Source organism: Delphinapterus leucas, chromosome 2 (genome assembly GCF_059928025.1).
Source record: "Delphinapterus leucas isolate spDelLeu-1000000601 "Yukka" chromosome 2, BTC_Dleu_Yukka2, whole genome shotgun sequence".
In the NCBI taxonomy this organism is placed as follows: Eukaryota; Metazoa; Chordata; class Mammalia; order Artiodactyla; family Monodontidae; genus Delphinapterus; species Delphinapterus leucas.
Genome location: NC_143130.1, coordinates 25,196,494 through 25,212,124, shown reverse-complemented (window position 1 = coordinate 25,212,124; position 15,631 = coordinate 25,196,494). Strand labels below are relative to the sequence as shown.

The 15,631-nt window shown below is 45.3% G+C and overlaps 1 protein-coding gene across 2 annotated transcripts in view; it reads right to left on the bottom strand.

Moving 5' to 3' along the window:
- Positions 1 to 15,631, bottom strand: part of IL2RA (interleukin 2 receptor subunit alpha) — a 50,969-nt gene that overhangs the window by 9,636 nt on the left and 25,702 nt on the right. The window contains exons 2-8 of one of the 2 annotated variants that reach the window (XM_089906560.1): positions 11,317 to 11,499; positions 9,617 to 9,724; positions 7,024 to 7,245; positions 5,796 to 5,882; positions 5,381 to 5,452; positions 4,118 to 4,184; positions 570 to 1,634 (exon numbers count right to left, since the gene is read on the bottom strand). In XM_089906560.1, coding sequence (XP_089762686.1) covers positions 1,475 to 1,634; positions 4,118 to 4,184; positions 5,381 to 5,452; positions 5,796 to 5,882; positions 7,024 to 7,245; positions 9,617 to 9,724; positions 11,317 to 11,499 — 899 coding nt within the window. In that variant the 3' untranslated portion in view covers positions 570 to 1,474. Of the gene's footprint in view, positions 1 to 569; positions 1,635 to 4,117; positions 4,185 to 5,380; positions 5,453 to 5,795; positions 5,883 to 7,023; positions 7,246 to 9,616; positions 9,725 to 11,316; positions 11,500 to 15,631 lie in introns of those variants that run through there. The other variant, XM_022580225.3, reaches the window with a different exon arrangement.

Sequence of the window (15,631 nt, the reverse complement as noted above, 5' to 3'; positions counted from 1 at the left end):
CACCACTGTCACCACTGTCCCGTGCACTTTACACCCCAGTGTTCAGAACTGCTAGATCCTCCCAGACATCCTCGTGCCCTTCAGGCTGCCTTACTTCTCCTCCTGCCCCTCTGACTTGCAGCTTCTCCTGCCATTCTTTATCTGGCCACTGGTATCAGCTCTGAAGGCCTTCTGGGTGTCCCCATACAGGATTAGGTTCTTTTCTCTTCGTTCCTGTAACACCTCAACCTTAGGCTTTAACAAATTACATTTAAAGTCTCAATTTTTTTCCCCTTCTCCTCCACTGATCTGTAAGCTCCTGAGAGCAGGGGCCATTCGTATTCATCCTTAGGCCCCTGGCAAGTGCCTGGTACATAGGAGATATTCTCATAGTCATTTTAAAATTGAGATATAATTGACGTAGAACATCGTGGAAGTTTAAGGTGTACCGTGGATTGATTTGATACATTTATATATTGAGGTGTAATGAACACCGTGGTGTTAAAGCTAACACTTCCATCATATCACATAACTGTCATTTCTTCTTGGTGGTGAGAACATTTAAGATCTAGTCTCTTAGCAACTTTTAAGTATATAATACAATGTTGTTGATTATAATCACCTCTGCTGTGCATTAGATTCCCCAGAACTTATTCATCTTCTAACTGCAAGTTTGTACCCTTTGACCAGCATCTACGTAGGAGATATCGTATCAAAATTTTTTGGAAGTATACGGAAGACAACAGCTGCCTAAAAGGAATAATAAAACCAACTAGCTGTGCTAAGGGGTTTTCATGAATTGAAAACTCCTAGTTTTCTAGCTGGCGCTGTACCATAAGAACTTTCTGTGGTGATGGGAATGTTTTGTATCTATGTTGTCCAATAATGTGGCCACGTGTGGCTATCAGACACCTGAAATGTGGCTGGTGCAACACGTAGACCGAATTTTTAATTGCATTTAATTTATTTAAGTTTAAACTTAAATATCCACACGTGGCTAGTGGCAACCCTATCAGACAGTACAATCCTAGACTTCCCCAGCCCTTCCTCAGCCCATGGGAACATCTGGTTACTTCCTAATTTGCTCAGAGCTCCCATGGGGCAAGGCTCCAAGAACTGGTGTGTTGGCAAATGTTTAACAACCAGCTGTCTGAAAAAGGCTGCCTGTTTCCATGGTGTAAAAACTCCCACCACTCCCAGTTTCAAGCTACCTTGAATACAGAGTTGGGGAGAGACGTGCAGTATAAAACCATCATATAGATAGTATTTCCTCGATACAGATACACAGATGCAAATAACCCTGAGAATAAAGTAGTAAAATGCAGTAAAACAATTAGAAAGTCATTAATTTTGAGTACTTATTAACTTTGTTTTCTCTTTTAATAAATTTATTTATTTATTCATTTTTGGCTGCATTGGGTCTTCGTTGCTCTGCGCGGGCTTCTCGTTGCGGTGGCTTCTCTTGTTGTGGAGCACAGGCTCTAGGCTCGCGGGTTCAGTAGCTGTGGCTCGTGGGCTTCAGTAGTTGTGGCATGCGGGCTTCAGTAGGTGTGGCTCGCGGGCTGTAGAGCGCAGGCTCAGTAGTTGTGGCGCACAGGCTTAGTTGCCTCGAGGCATGTGGGATCTTCTCGGGCCAGGGATCAAACCCGTGTCCCCTGCATTGACAGGTGGATTCTTAGCCACTGTGCCACCAGGGAAGTCCCTGACTTTGTTTTTAATATAATTTATTTAACTGTAAGTTTATATAATTTAATTTTTAATAATGGCTATGCTTAAAAGCAGTTCTCAAAATTCCAGAACATCTAGCTTTTGGCTCTCAGGAGCTGGGGTAAGTCAGCTCCCAGTAATTGCTTTAAAAAATTAAAAAAATCAAATGTAGTATTTCTGTTTGGCCACAAGAGGGCACCATCAGATGAAATTCAATTCTAGGAAGGCTTTTGGACCAGCTCTCTGGGTCAGTTTGAGGTGTCTGTTTAGGTCTCCTGGAAGATTGCAATTCTGGGAGATCTTGGAAACTCATATAGTTTCAGGCAGTTCTTGGTTTCACAACATCAAGTCCAAACCTTTCCCACTCCCAAATAGCTTCATCCCTTTGTGTCCGAAGGTTTGGGTCTTTAAGCTACCAAATACAAAGATCCTTGATAGGTATTAGGTCCTGTCAGTGAGGGAAGGAGAGGATCTGTCTGTGCAGTAAAAATAGCGTCTTGGGCAATTTACCTGCATCATCTCACAGAATCCTATAAAAACGCCTCAGGAATTGGCTAACACGTAGAGGGATTGGTAGGTTGCCGGGTATGCGAATAATTCCTAACACGGCAACCCTAGAGGGCTTCTCCTTTGCGTTGCAATCATTTGTGCTTTTTAATTGACAGAAGGAAAACCAGGAGTTTATCGTGGGCCTGACGATCAAGATAAGAATGGAAGGAATCTGATGATTTCTCTCTGGCTAGGCAGGCTGGGGGGTCGGAGGGCTTTGGTTCTTGGCGGGGGGTGGGGGGTGACTCTCTGTCTTCTCAGGGTCTTCTGGGGGGTTTATATCAGGGTTGGCAGAGTGCACCCGGTGAGGAGGGGGTAGGGGATGCCCTGGGAGGTGGGGAGAGTGACAAGCTAGGTCTCCATAGTCCTCTGTCTAAAGGGAGGGAGAGACTGACACTGTGTGTGTGTGTGTGTGTGTGTGTGTGTGTGTGTGTGTGTGTGTGAGAGAGAGAGAGAGAGAGAGAGAGAAATGATTTCACGCTCTTGATTCTTAACACTGTTAGTGCAGTGGGTCTCAAAGTTTAGTCCCTGGACCAGCAGCATTGGCATCACCTGGGCATTTGTTAGACGTAAATTTTCAGGCCCTACCCCAGACCTGCTGAATCAGGGACTTTGGGGGTAGGCTTGGCAGGCTCTGCTTTAAGAAGCCCACAGGGAATTAGGAATTTGGGATTAACAGATACTATATATAGAATAGATAAACAATGAAAACCTACTGTGTAGCACAGAGAATTATATTTGGTATCTTGTGATAACCTATAATGGAAAAGAATCTGAAAAAGTATATATATATGTGTATTTATATATATCTGAATCACTTTGCTGTAAACCTGAAACACTGTAAATCAACTGTACTTCAATTTAAAAAAACAAGCCCCCCTGGGAGATTCTGATGCACTCATGTTTCAGAACCACGGGTCCAGCTCGGAGTTATCTAAACTGGATGTGTATGTATTAGATGCGACTGAGGAGCTTTTAAAAAGTACTAACATCCCAGTAACAACAGGGCACACAGTACATACATTGTGGTCCCATTCACATGAAATGTCCAGAACAGGCAAATCCATAGAGATGGAATGCAGATCAGTGGTGGCCAGGGAATGAGGGGGGGGGGATGGAGAATTGGGAAATGTGGGGTTTCTTTTTGGGGTGATGGAATGTTCTGGAATTAGATACTGGTGGTGTATACGCAACAGTGCTGAAAACCACTGAATTACACACTTTAAAATGGTTAAAATGAAGAATTTTATCTCAATTAAAAATTAAAGTACTGATGTCTAGGGCCCACCCAAGCATTGGTATTTTTAAAATCTCACCGGGTCGTTCTCCTCTGCAGCCGGGAGAGTTAATGCAAGTAAGTCCACACGTGGGGTCGCGTGGGTCAGGTTCCCGGCCTAGGGGGCTCTGGTGTGAGCGGCTGCATTGGGGGGTGAGGAGCGCAGGAGAGGACCAGGGCTGACGCTGCCCTTGGTTCTCCGCTGCCAGGTGACAGGGGCAAAGAGGTCCTGGGCACTAGACAGAGGTTGCAGTTTGGGCCTCTGCTGTGCAACCTTGTCCACGTTGCTTAACCTGCCAGAGCTTGTAGCAAAGGTTTCAGGTTGCCATAATGTTCGCAAGATAAGCATGGACCCTGGCATACAGTAGGCACTCAGTGGATGTTCGCTTCCTTGGCTTTCCCATTTCCCTGCGGTTGTAATTCTGTGGGTCGACTCTGGGAAGGCGTGCACTGGCCAGTTCTCCCTCTGCTGCTCCCCAAACCCCTGGTAGTCAGGGAGGAAGGGGGTGGGCTGGGGGGGAACGGGTCCCTGCCCCGGTGCTTTCCTGCGCGGCGCTCCCCCTCCCCCCAGCGTGGGCAGGGCTTCCTTGCCCACCCGGGACTCACCATTTCTGCTGCCAGGTGAGGCCGGTCAGGAGGAAGATGCTGATGAGCAGTAGGATGCAGCCGGCCACTGTGGACGGAGAGGCAGGTCAGGGAAGGGGGCCCCGGGGCTGAGAGAGCCCGTCCCCTTGTATCCGTCCCCACCCCCAGCAAAGGGCTCGCGAGAGGCGAGCGCTGCGGTTTTTGCCGCCCCTTTTCAGAACGCGGCTGCCTCCCGGCAGAGTTTCCCTGGAGGCTCCAGGACCAGGGCCTGGGGGTGTGGACTGGAAGGGCACAAATCTTTCCTCAGGGGGCTCCACTCTTTCTGTGGGGAGCAGCTGACAGGCACCCTCTTCAGAAAGGTTCAGAGTCCCCGGCCTCGGTTAAAGAGGCCGTGAGTGAGGCCCGCGATGGGTAAAAGAAATGTTGAAATATAAAGATGCATGATAAACACTTAGCATCTCCTGAAAGTGTTGTTTCCCAGATGCTTCTTTCCTGTGGTCCTGAAGCTGTCAAGTTATCCATACGTCCATCTGTCTGTGTGTCTTAGACGTGCCTCAAAGCCTGTTTTGCTCCACTCACCCCCTCCCCTTATGAGAATAATTGACATGTAACATTGTCTAAGTTTAAGGTGTGCAATGTGTTGCTTTGATACACTTATACATTGCAAAATGTATTGTAATTACCATTTCTTTTTTGGGCCAAGAACATTTCAGATTTACTCTTAGCAACTTTCAAGTCTACAATACAGCATTGTTAGCTGTGATCACCATGCTCTACGTTCGATCTCCATACTTGCTCCACTTCTCACTGGAAGTCTGTGCGCTCTGACACCCGCCTCCCCATTTACCCCACCCCCAGCCCCTGGTCACCAGCATTCTGCTCTGTTTCTAAGAGCTCGGTTTTGGTCTTTGTTTTGTTTCTTTCTCAAAGCCCGTTTTTGCCTCCCACCAGGAAACACCTGGAGTGTTGGTGGCATGCTTCTCTCTTCCGCTGGTTCCACCACATCCCCGCACCCTGGCCTCCCCTCACACGCAGGTGCCGGGTATTTTGCCCTCTAGGATCTGGTCGGGAGGCACTGGTTGAGGCTGGTTTGAAACCTCACTCCTAGCTCACTACAACCGGTGCCTGTGATTCCGAGTCATGTTACTATCTGGATTCGTCTTTGACTTTTATAAACATTATATAGTGTAAAGAGCTAGTTTATAGTAACTAACAAAGCAACTCACCAACCCACCAAGCAAACGTCCCCTGGTCTCTGTCTGGTGCACGTTTGTCACTACCCACCTGCGATCTGATACTCGGTTGTAAATATGAACGTATCCATGGTCGCAGCCACTTCTGTGGGTGTTTGGAAATCTGTGCAAGAGAGAGAGAAGGGTGCTAGTCACTGCTGATCGTGGGGCTGCACAGGGCTGGGAGAGTCCAGGCTTCTTGGGGCTGGGGGCTCGGAAACCACTGGAGAGCTAGGAGAGACCAGGGGAACCTGGGGCCAACATTTGAACATTTCGTTCTTCTGCCTCGAGGCGCCGCCCTCATCTTGTTTCTCCTGTGACACTGGCGGTGTTTGAGGACCGGGAGGTTGCACGCAGGTGTGTGATCATCTCTACCACCTACAGGCAGCTCCAGGCCAACTCCTCCCTTTATCCTGCATCATGGTTTAATAGCCAACCTTTTATCTTCCAAGAAACTCCAGCCGTACCTGTGGTACCTGCCATCCTCGTTGTTAAGGGAAAAGACGTTTCACTGCCAGGGGGAGCATCCGTGCTCTCCTGAGGCTCTTCATCACCTGGAGGAGAGAGTAAGGATGCTTGTGGAACAGAAGGTGGGGAGTGGAGGTCTCATGTCCACCCCCTCCCTGGCCTCCTCAGCTGACCCCAGATGCACTAGCTGAGGTGTGAGTCTCAGTTCTCGGTTCCCCATTAGGGTCACAGCAAAGTGGCTCGGTGGCCGCAGCAGAGCAGGAGGGAGGGAATTTTGTGATCCTGACCCTGGCTTTCTACAGAACTCAGCAACTTTCTCCCCACGCTGCCTACTCAGCTCTGGTTTCCTTCTGTGGCTTGGAAACGGGTCATCATAATACAAATACCATCAAACCATTAAATGAAGTAGAAATGCACAAAAGGAGAGCTTTTCTCTGTGACAGGTTCCCCGTTGCTCGTGGACACGCCTGGCGTGCAGTGTGGCTCATGGGGGTCAGGCTATGGGAAAGAAACACAGCAGCCTCCCAGAAGATCCAAGAGGGAGACATGGGGTCTGGGAAGCGGGGGTGAGCGAAGAAACCACTAACACTTAGGGTCAAATGGAAGCGACTTTTGATTGTAGAAATAGTAAGACTATTTCAGAATGAAAATAGCAGAAGACCTCAACGTAGGTGGCTTGTCTGCGTGTATGAAAGAGTGTGCATGCGTGTGCCTATGTGTTTGTGCTTGAAAAATTCCCTTCCCTGCACGTCTGCACTTTGGCAAAGCTCAGGTGGGACTCACACAAGAGGAGGGGGCATGCTAATGGTGTGGCATGGCACAAATAATGGATTTACATTGTGTATCAGCAAGTCGGAAGTGTGTGCATGGCATGTGGACTTTCCTTTTTGAATGAGGAAGTTTTGGTAGCGTAGAGTCAGAAGGAAAATTTCAGGATCAGCTAGAAAAGGGGGCAGCAGGATCGCCAGTGAGGTAGCACCCAGGGGGCTTCGGAAGACCTTTCTTCCTCTTCTATCTCCTGCTATTTATCCCCATCAGGGTACAGGGGAACTCAGGTGATGAAGACCTTGGAGTTTATCTAGTCTATTTTCTAGAATGAGAAAAAACAGAGGCCCCAAGAGAGGAAGAGACTCGCCCAAGGTCATGTAGCAGGTGGGTCAGGGATTCCAGGCTGGTCCGCCTGACAGAAGCAGCAAGGTGGTGGACCTGGCGGGGGCATCTCCATACCTGGAAACTGACTGTTCTCCCTGTCACTTATGCACCCAAGCTTGGGCTGGGTCCACCTCATGTTCCCATAGATCATCTTGCAGGTGCTCTTGGTAGGGCCTCCCTGTAGGGCCCTGAATCCCTGAGTGCACTGGTAGTAAACTGTCTGCCCCGCCATGAAATGGTAAATTCTCTTCAAAGGTTCACGTTCATGTTCCCATGGTGGAGGCTCCTTGCAGTGACCTGGAAGAGGGAAAGGAAATTCCAAAGGCAAAGCTGAGGAGACATTGTGAGTCCAGGTTTCCTCTTCCTAGAGACTGGACCATGGTTCTTACTCTTTTCTTTGTCCCCTTCCTCCCTCCCTCCCTTCCTTCCTTCCTTCCTTCCAGTAAGCATTGATAACATCTATGTGTTAGGACCTTTGCTAGACATGTTGTGAAAAGGCATAAAGACCCAGTCCCCCTGCAAAGAGCAGACAGTGGATCTGGAAAGGAAGCACATACAGGCAGAACGTGGTGAGGATGACAGCCAAGAGACAGACGCTTGCTCTCGGAATGCAGAGAGACAAGCAATTACTTCTGCTGATGGTGAGAGATTTGATAAGTAGACAGGCGTGTGAACGGTGGTCTCAGTTTAGGGCTAAAGGCAGGCTCAAGCCAATCTGGGCCAATGAAGTGTGGAGACCGTCTGGATCCCCACTGCTAAGTGAGTTGCAGCTGGTGGTCATCTTGGGGCCACGGCGGAAGGACTGGGGACAAATCCAAAGCCAGGAGGAGGGGAACACTGAGATGATCTTGGAGAAATGGAGCCTGATCCCTGATCAAGCCATGCCTGAAGCTTGACCCAGGTGGGCCCTTTTAAGGGCCCTGAAAACTCCCATGCCCAGTAACTTTCCACTCACCCAACTAAAACCCAAGCCTGGCTGACCTTTAACCTCAGAGATCATGTCCTGCTCTGATTTAATCCCAGAATCCAACCCCTGCCCCCGCCAAATCTGGACATATGGACCACAGGTCCCTCTAAGCCCAGAAGTGTGAAACTGCATATATGCTCTGACCTTCCACAACCCCAAGGACCCATATAACCTTCCCCCGTGCCCTCTGTAACCCTCTGCAGCAGGAGGCCGAGTGGTCCCGTCCAGGGTGGTCTGCTCAGTGCAGCACCTTGCAAATCATGACTGAACGTGTGTTTCAGGCTCAGAATCAAACTGCCTTTACAGTCAGTAAAATTCATAACCGTCTGAACCCATTTGAATTGGGTTTGCTTCTTTCAAGTGAAAACCTCCACATTAAGACAATCTGTGAAGTATCCCTTAGCCAGAGCCAGCTGGTTATCTCTTGAGTAAGGACAGCAAACTTTGACCTCTTGAGAAAACTTTCAATAATTGTGGAAGGTGAGGCGGGAGAAACAGAGAGAAACAAATAATTAAATGTGTTCGGAAACCTTGTTCCAGCACAAAGTCAGAGTGAAAAGGGCTGGAAACAGCATGTTGCAGAGTAGTCCTTGGATTAGTCATTGGGTTTTAGTTTTTTTAATTAATAGAAGCTGAAAATAAATTCAGACTAGTTTAAATAATCAGTAGCAAGATCCCTGTTCTAATTCAGGAGACCCAAGGCCTTATTTCAGTCCTATTATGTGAGTTTAGCCAAGTCTTTAAATGTCTCTGTGTCTCAGTTTATTCAGTGAATTGAAGTAATATTTCCTGCTCCCTGATTCACTGGCTTCTGAGGTTCAAATGAGATTATATACAATGTCGTAAAGTTCTTCGTAAGGTTATAAAATTAGCATAGGACCATGGGGTCTTGTAAGGTCAGCTGGTCCCCCACAAGGCTCAGGTTTTCCTAATGGACTTTCTTTCTTCCTGATGTTATGGCTTGACTTCAACATCTTTTTTTTGCGGTACGCGGGGCCTCTCACTGCTGTGGCCTCTCCCGCTGCGGAGCACAGGCTCCGGACGCGCAGGCTCAGCGGCCATGGCTCACGGGCCCAGCCGCTCCGCAGCATGTGGGATCTTCCCGGACCGGGGCACGAACCCGTGTCCCCTGCATCGGCAGGTGGACTCTCAACCGTTGTGCCACCAGGGAAGCCCCAACATTATTAATTTTGGGAAGTTGGGGCAGCAACTCGCTAGGCCACATCCTATTAGCTAGGAGGTGTTTGTCCACAGCTTCCAGAGGCACCAGTGTGGCACCGCCCACTTCACAACCCTGTCCTGTAAGGAATGTCTGGAAGTAAATTGCTTTGCTTGGAGTTCACTGCCTTGTACTTAAGGGGAAAACACAGCATCTCTTTGAGGTCAGGGATGACCGTCTACTCAGGTTTGTATTGTCTGGCCGCAGTGCCTGGCACAGTTTGTCCCCAAACATGCTTTTTGAATTGAATTGAAATGAAGTGAATTGAATTGAGTTCTTTTTGGCCAGTTCCCAAACCCGGAGGCAACCCAGAGCCCAGGTTGGGTGCTGTAAGAGTGGCTTGAAATGCTGAGCAAACAGCCTGCAAACACTGCACAATAGTTCTCGTCCACATGACATCCTTAGGAAAGAGGACAGCAGGACAGATCCTCCTCCTCTGGGGCACACATCCTGTACCTGCAAGAGAATGGGTCCCCTCTTACCTGGAAGGTTAGCTTGGCCTGTGGGCTGCATTTGGCTCTGCATTTCTGTGGTCTTTTCTTCATCTTTGAGTCCAGGAGTAACTTGTTTTCCTGGAGTCTTAGGGGAGGCTAGAGAGTATGGATGGAATGAAGAAGATAGCTTCACAAAAGTTTAAAAGAGAACACGCTCTTCATGTATTCATTTGCTCAAAAAGAGAGTCTTTCTAGGGTCTGTGATGTGCCAGGCAATATCGGGGGATACTGGGGTTATAAAGATGATCCCCACACACCCTGCCCTTGGGGGGCTCTCAGGGGGCCTGTTCCTGGCCAGTGCAGCACTGGCCTGTCAGTCAGGTTTCCTGTACATGATGTCAATGGCCTACAACGAGTTTCTGAAGGAGCTGAGATTTTTCTGGTGGAATTGTTTGTGTCTGTGTGTCTCTCCAAAAGGGACGCCATTCTGGCCATCAACCCCATCAACAGTGTACGTGGGGGTGAGTGTGGTAGCGAGAGGAGCTATTAATTCAACAGCCCGCCCACTCCTCTGTTTCCCAAGGCAGTTCATTTAAAAGTTAGAGAGAGGCCCTCCTAAAGCAAGGACAATGGTGCAGCCACTATGGAGAACAGTACGGATGTCCTTAAAAAACTAAAAATAGAGCTACCATATGATGCAGCAATCCCACTCCTGGGCGTATAACCAGAAAAGACGAAAACTCTAATTCGAAAAGATACATGCACCCCAGTGTTCATTTACAGCACTATTTACAATAGCCAAGACATGGAAGCAACATGTCACTGACAGATGAATGGATAAAGAAGATGTAGTATGTGTGTGTGTGTGTGTGTGTGTATAGTGGAATACTACTCATTCATAAAAAAGAATGAAATAATGCCATTTGCAGCAACATGGATGGATCTACAGATTATCATACTAAGTGAAATAAGTCAGTCAGAGAAAGACAGATATCATATGATATCTTTTATGTATGGAATCTAATCAATAGTGCTAATAAACTTATTTACAAGACAGAAACAGACTCACAGACATAGAAAACAAACTTATGGTTACCAAAGGGAAAAAGTGTGGGAGGGATATATTAGGAGTATGGGATTAACAGATACACACTACTACATATAAAATAGGTGAATAACAAGAATTTACTGTAAAGCACAGGGAACTATATTCAATATCTTGTAATAATCTATAATGGAAAAGCATCTGAAAAAGTGTGTGTGTATACACAAAACTGAATCACTTTGCTGTACACCTGAAACTAACACAACATTGTAAATCAACTATACTTCAATTAAAAAACTGTGATAAAATATGCATAACATAAAATGTACCATAGTAACCATTTTTAAGTGTACAGTTCAGTGGCATGAGCTACATTCACATCATTGTGAACTAGAATTATTTTTAGTTGTTTAGTAATTATTAGTGTAATGTCTGTCCTCCCTCCCTCCCCCCGAAGTATAGGTTCCTTGAGGGCTGGGTCTGTCATATCCCCAAGTATCTGGAACAGGCCTTGGAACTAGGAGACACTCATCCAGTATCTGTTCAGTGAACAACTCTTCTGGGAACCACCAACATTAGTTTCCACGTAGATGGCGCGGCCAGTTTTTGTCTGTAGGGCCGTGCGAATAGTATTTGAAGCCCTGTCTCCCTCTTTGCTACAGTTTTTCTCCTTCCCTCCGGGGTTACAAATGGAAACACTTACAGGTGCTGTCGCAGTGGCATCTGTTTTCCCAGGCAGAGTGGCTGGAGTTTCCTGTGCAGCGCATGAAGGGCGACCTTCTGCGGAAGCCTTTCTTGCAGTCACAGTTTATCATGGTGCCCACCTCATACCTGAGGACCTTGAACATGGCGTTTCTGAGACTCGGTGGGTCTTCAAGACAAACATCTGCCAAGACAAAAAGGCACCTTAGGAGTCCAGGAGCTTCCAAACATGGGCATATGATCGAATCACACGTTCCTTCGCTCGATTTAAGGGGTTTGTATGTACCCCACTGTTTCCTGGAGAGAAACTAAGGCTGTTGAAGTTTCTTTAGAAACCTTCATATCAGAGATGGTTCAAAATTTAACTTCAGCCAAGTTCATCTCCAAACTACAGTGTCTTTCAAACTAAATGAATAGAAACGAATGAGGTTTTATTCTGAATATGCCTTCTGCTGAGCAAGTATAGAATGAGGGGGCACAAGGGACATGAGCAAAGGGAGGGACGAACCACATTGATTTAATTGAGGGATGAGATGTGTCTGTGAGAAATACTTTGAAGGAAATAAAGATTGTCCGACTTTCTGTAATTAATGATTCTGTAAGGTTGTTTATTTTTGAAGAAATATTTGTAAAGTGCTTCACTCAATGTCTGGTGAGTAGGAAATGTGTGTTTCTCACCCACCTACCCACCTCTAAGTTTACCAAATTCCTTCTCACACCACGAAGACCTGACCCTCCCTAGCCCCCCACAATAGTCACTGGCTTCCCACTAAAGACACTTGAATAGTTGAACACCCAACTATTATGGGAGGAAAAGGTGCTGGCCTCATCAGAGCAATGATTCCATTGTATATCTCGCGACAAATTCTCCTGCTTCAAGAGATGAGATTTTTCAGGAAAAAGTCACAGGCTGGATAAAGGAAGCGGACAGGAAGGACCACAGGAAACAGAAAAAAGGGAGGCAGCCAGGGCTCCCACATCTGGCCTTGCCACCCAGCAAACGGGCACAGGGTCCGGGCAGGTTGCTGCACTCGCTGCTGGCAGAGGACCATCTGCCGATCGTCTGTTAATCACTCAGGGCGGAATGGAGCTTCTCTGAGCCCTCACAGTCCGCCCAGCATCTTGTCATCCTGGAGACCACCCCCAACCAAGATGCGGGACCCTCCTGACACCCTTAAGAAGGTGAGGTGAGGGGCTTCCCTAGTGGCGCAGTGGTTGAGAGTCCGCCTGCTGACGCAGGGGCCACGGGTTTGTGCCCCTGTCCGGGAAGATCCCACATGCCGCGTAGCGGCTGGGCCCATGAGCCATGGCTGCTGAACCTGCGTGTCCGGAGCCTGTGCTCCGCAATGGGAGAGGCCACAACAGTGAGAGTCCCGTGTATCGCAAAAAAAAAAAGAAGGTGAGGTGAACCTGGACAGCTTGTCCCACCTCTAACCAAGAAGGGACTACACAAAAGCAGTTTGAATAGCTCACTGGGCCAGCAGTTGTAGAGGAACATGTAAAATAATGTAAATTCCAGGAATTATAATAATCATAAGGCAAGAAACACAGCATGGTGGAAAGAGGAGAAGGATAGGTTTCTAAATTGTAGTTCTACCAGCTTACTAGCTATACAGCTTTATTGTTTTTACGTATCTAAGACTTGGCTTCCTTTTTTGTAAAATGGGTATAATAATTATTTTACTGATTTCTTTTAAATATTACATGAAATAACATATTAAGGTAACTTGCAGAGCACCTGGCACATAATAGGCATAGAATAGATGCTAGTCAGTTGCAAACTATCATATATAGAATGGATAAACAACAATGTCCTACTGTATGACACAGGGAACTATATTCAATATCCTGTGATAAACCATACGGAAAAGAACATGAAAAAGAATGTATATATGTATGTATAACTGAACCACTTTGCTGTACAGCAGCAATGATCACAACACTGTCAATCAACTGTACTTCAATAAAATTAATTTAAAAAGAGAAAGAAAAAAAAGAATAGGTACTAGTTCCGCTCCCTTTTCTTCCTGTCCAGAAAAAGAAAATGTCCAGATAGAGACTGGGCTGAGTTTTACCTTAACCCTTAACTCCTACAAAAGTTCATCTCTCCCTACAGCCCATGTCATCAGTACCATTCGCTGGCACTTATCATACATCAATACCAACGAACAATTTAAGTATCGGAAGGTGAATCTGTTGCTAAAACAAGATGTGTGTAATAATCAGAAAAGCCAAATGAAGGAACAAGGCAAGGATGTTCCCTGTTACCACTGCTTTTCAGCATCATATTGGAAGTCCTAGCTAATAACAGTTAGAAAAGAAAAGGAAACAAAAGGTATCCAGATTGGGATGGAAGAAACAAAACTGTCTTTGTTTGTAGAAGACATGTTATCTATGTAGAAAATCTGAAAGAATAGACCAAAAATAAAACCTCCTCGTACTAATAAGTGATTACAGCAGGATTACAAGATACAAAGCTAATATACAAAAGTCAACCACTTTGCTAAATACCAGCAATGACCAAGAGGAAATTGAAATTAGAAGCACAATACCATTTACATTAGCACCCAAAAAAATGAAGTACTTCGGTATAAGTAAAAAGAAAAAAAATATGTACAAGATTACATGAGGAAAAACTATAAAACTCTGATGAAATAAATCAATGAAGAGCTAAATAAATGGAGAGATATTCCATGTTCATGGATAGGAAGATTCAATATTGTCAGTATGTTAGTTCTTCCCAGCTTGATCTATAGATTCAAGGCAATCCCAATAAAATGCCCAGCAACTTAATTGGTGGATGACAACAAACTGAATCTAAGTTTATATGAAGAGACAAAAGACTCAGAATAGCTAACACAATATTGACTGAAAGGAGCAAAGTTGGAGGACATACTACCTGACTTCAAGACTTACTATAAAGTTACATTAATCAAGACAGTGTGGTATTGGTGAAAGGATAGACAGATAGATCAGTGGAACAGAATAGAGAGTCCAGAAATAGACCAACTGATCTTTGACAAAGGGGCAAAGGCAATACAATGGAGCAAAGATAGTCTTTTCAACAAATGGTGCTAGAACAACTGGACATTCCACATGCAAAAAAAAAATCTAAACACACATCTTATGTCCCTCACAAAAATTAACTCAAAATGGATCACAGACCTAAAAGTAAAACACAAAACTATAAAACTCCTTGAAGATAATATAGGAGAAAATCTAGATGACCTTGGGTTTGGTGACAACTTTTTAGATGCAACACCAAAGGCATGGTCCATGAAGAAAAGAATTGAGAATCTGGACCTCATTAAAATAAAAAAATTTCCAGAGATTGGCACAACATTGTAAATAAACTATACTTCAGTAAAAAAAAAAAGTAAAAGAAAACAAACAAAAAAAAGGAGTAGGGTGTTTGTTTTTGTGTTATTTTCTTGTTACCATATGCTTTAAAAAAAATAAATTCTGATTTAACAGAAAAAAAAATTTCTGCTCTTAAGAGACACTGTCATGAGAATGGAAAGACAAGCCACAGACTGGGAGAAAATATTTATATGATAAAGGGCTGTTATCCAAAATATACAAAGAACTCTTAAAACTCAACAATAAGAACCCTGATTGAAAAAAATGGGCCAAAGTCCTGAACAGACACCTCACCAAAGAAGATATACAGATGGCAAATAAGTATATGAAAAGATGTTCCACATCATGTCATCAGGGAAATGCAAATTAAAACAACAATAAGATGCCACTGCACACCTTTAGAATGACCAAAATTCAGAACACCTAATGCTGGTGAGGATGTGGTGCAACAGAATCCCTCGTACATTGCGGATGGGAAAGCAAAATGGTACAGACACTTTGGAAGACAGTTTTGGCAGTTTCTTACAAAACTAAACATACTCTTAATGTACCATCCCGCCATCATGCTTCTTGGTATTTACCCAAAGGAGTTGAAAGGCTGAGTCCACAAAAAAACCTGCACACGGATGTTTCTAGCAGCTTTATTAATAATTGTCAAAATTTGGAAGCAATCTTAGATGTCTCTCAGTAAATGAGTGGATAAATAAACTGTGGTACATTCAGACAATGGGGTGTTACTCAATGCTAAAAAGAAATGAGTTCTCAAGCCATGAAAAGACATAGAGGAAACTTTAATGCATATTACTAAGTGAAAGAAGACAATCTTAAAAGGCTATACACTATATGAGTCCAACTATATGACATTCTAGAAAAGGAAAAACTGTGAAGGTCGTAAAAAGAATTGGTAGGTTGCCAGGGGGTAGGGAAGAGGAAGGGATGACTCTGTGGAGCACAGA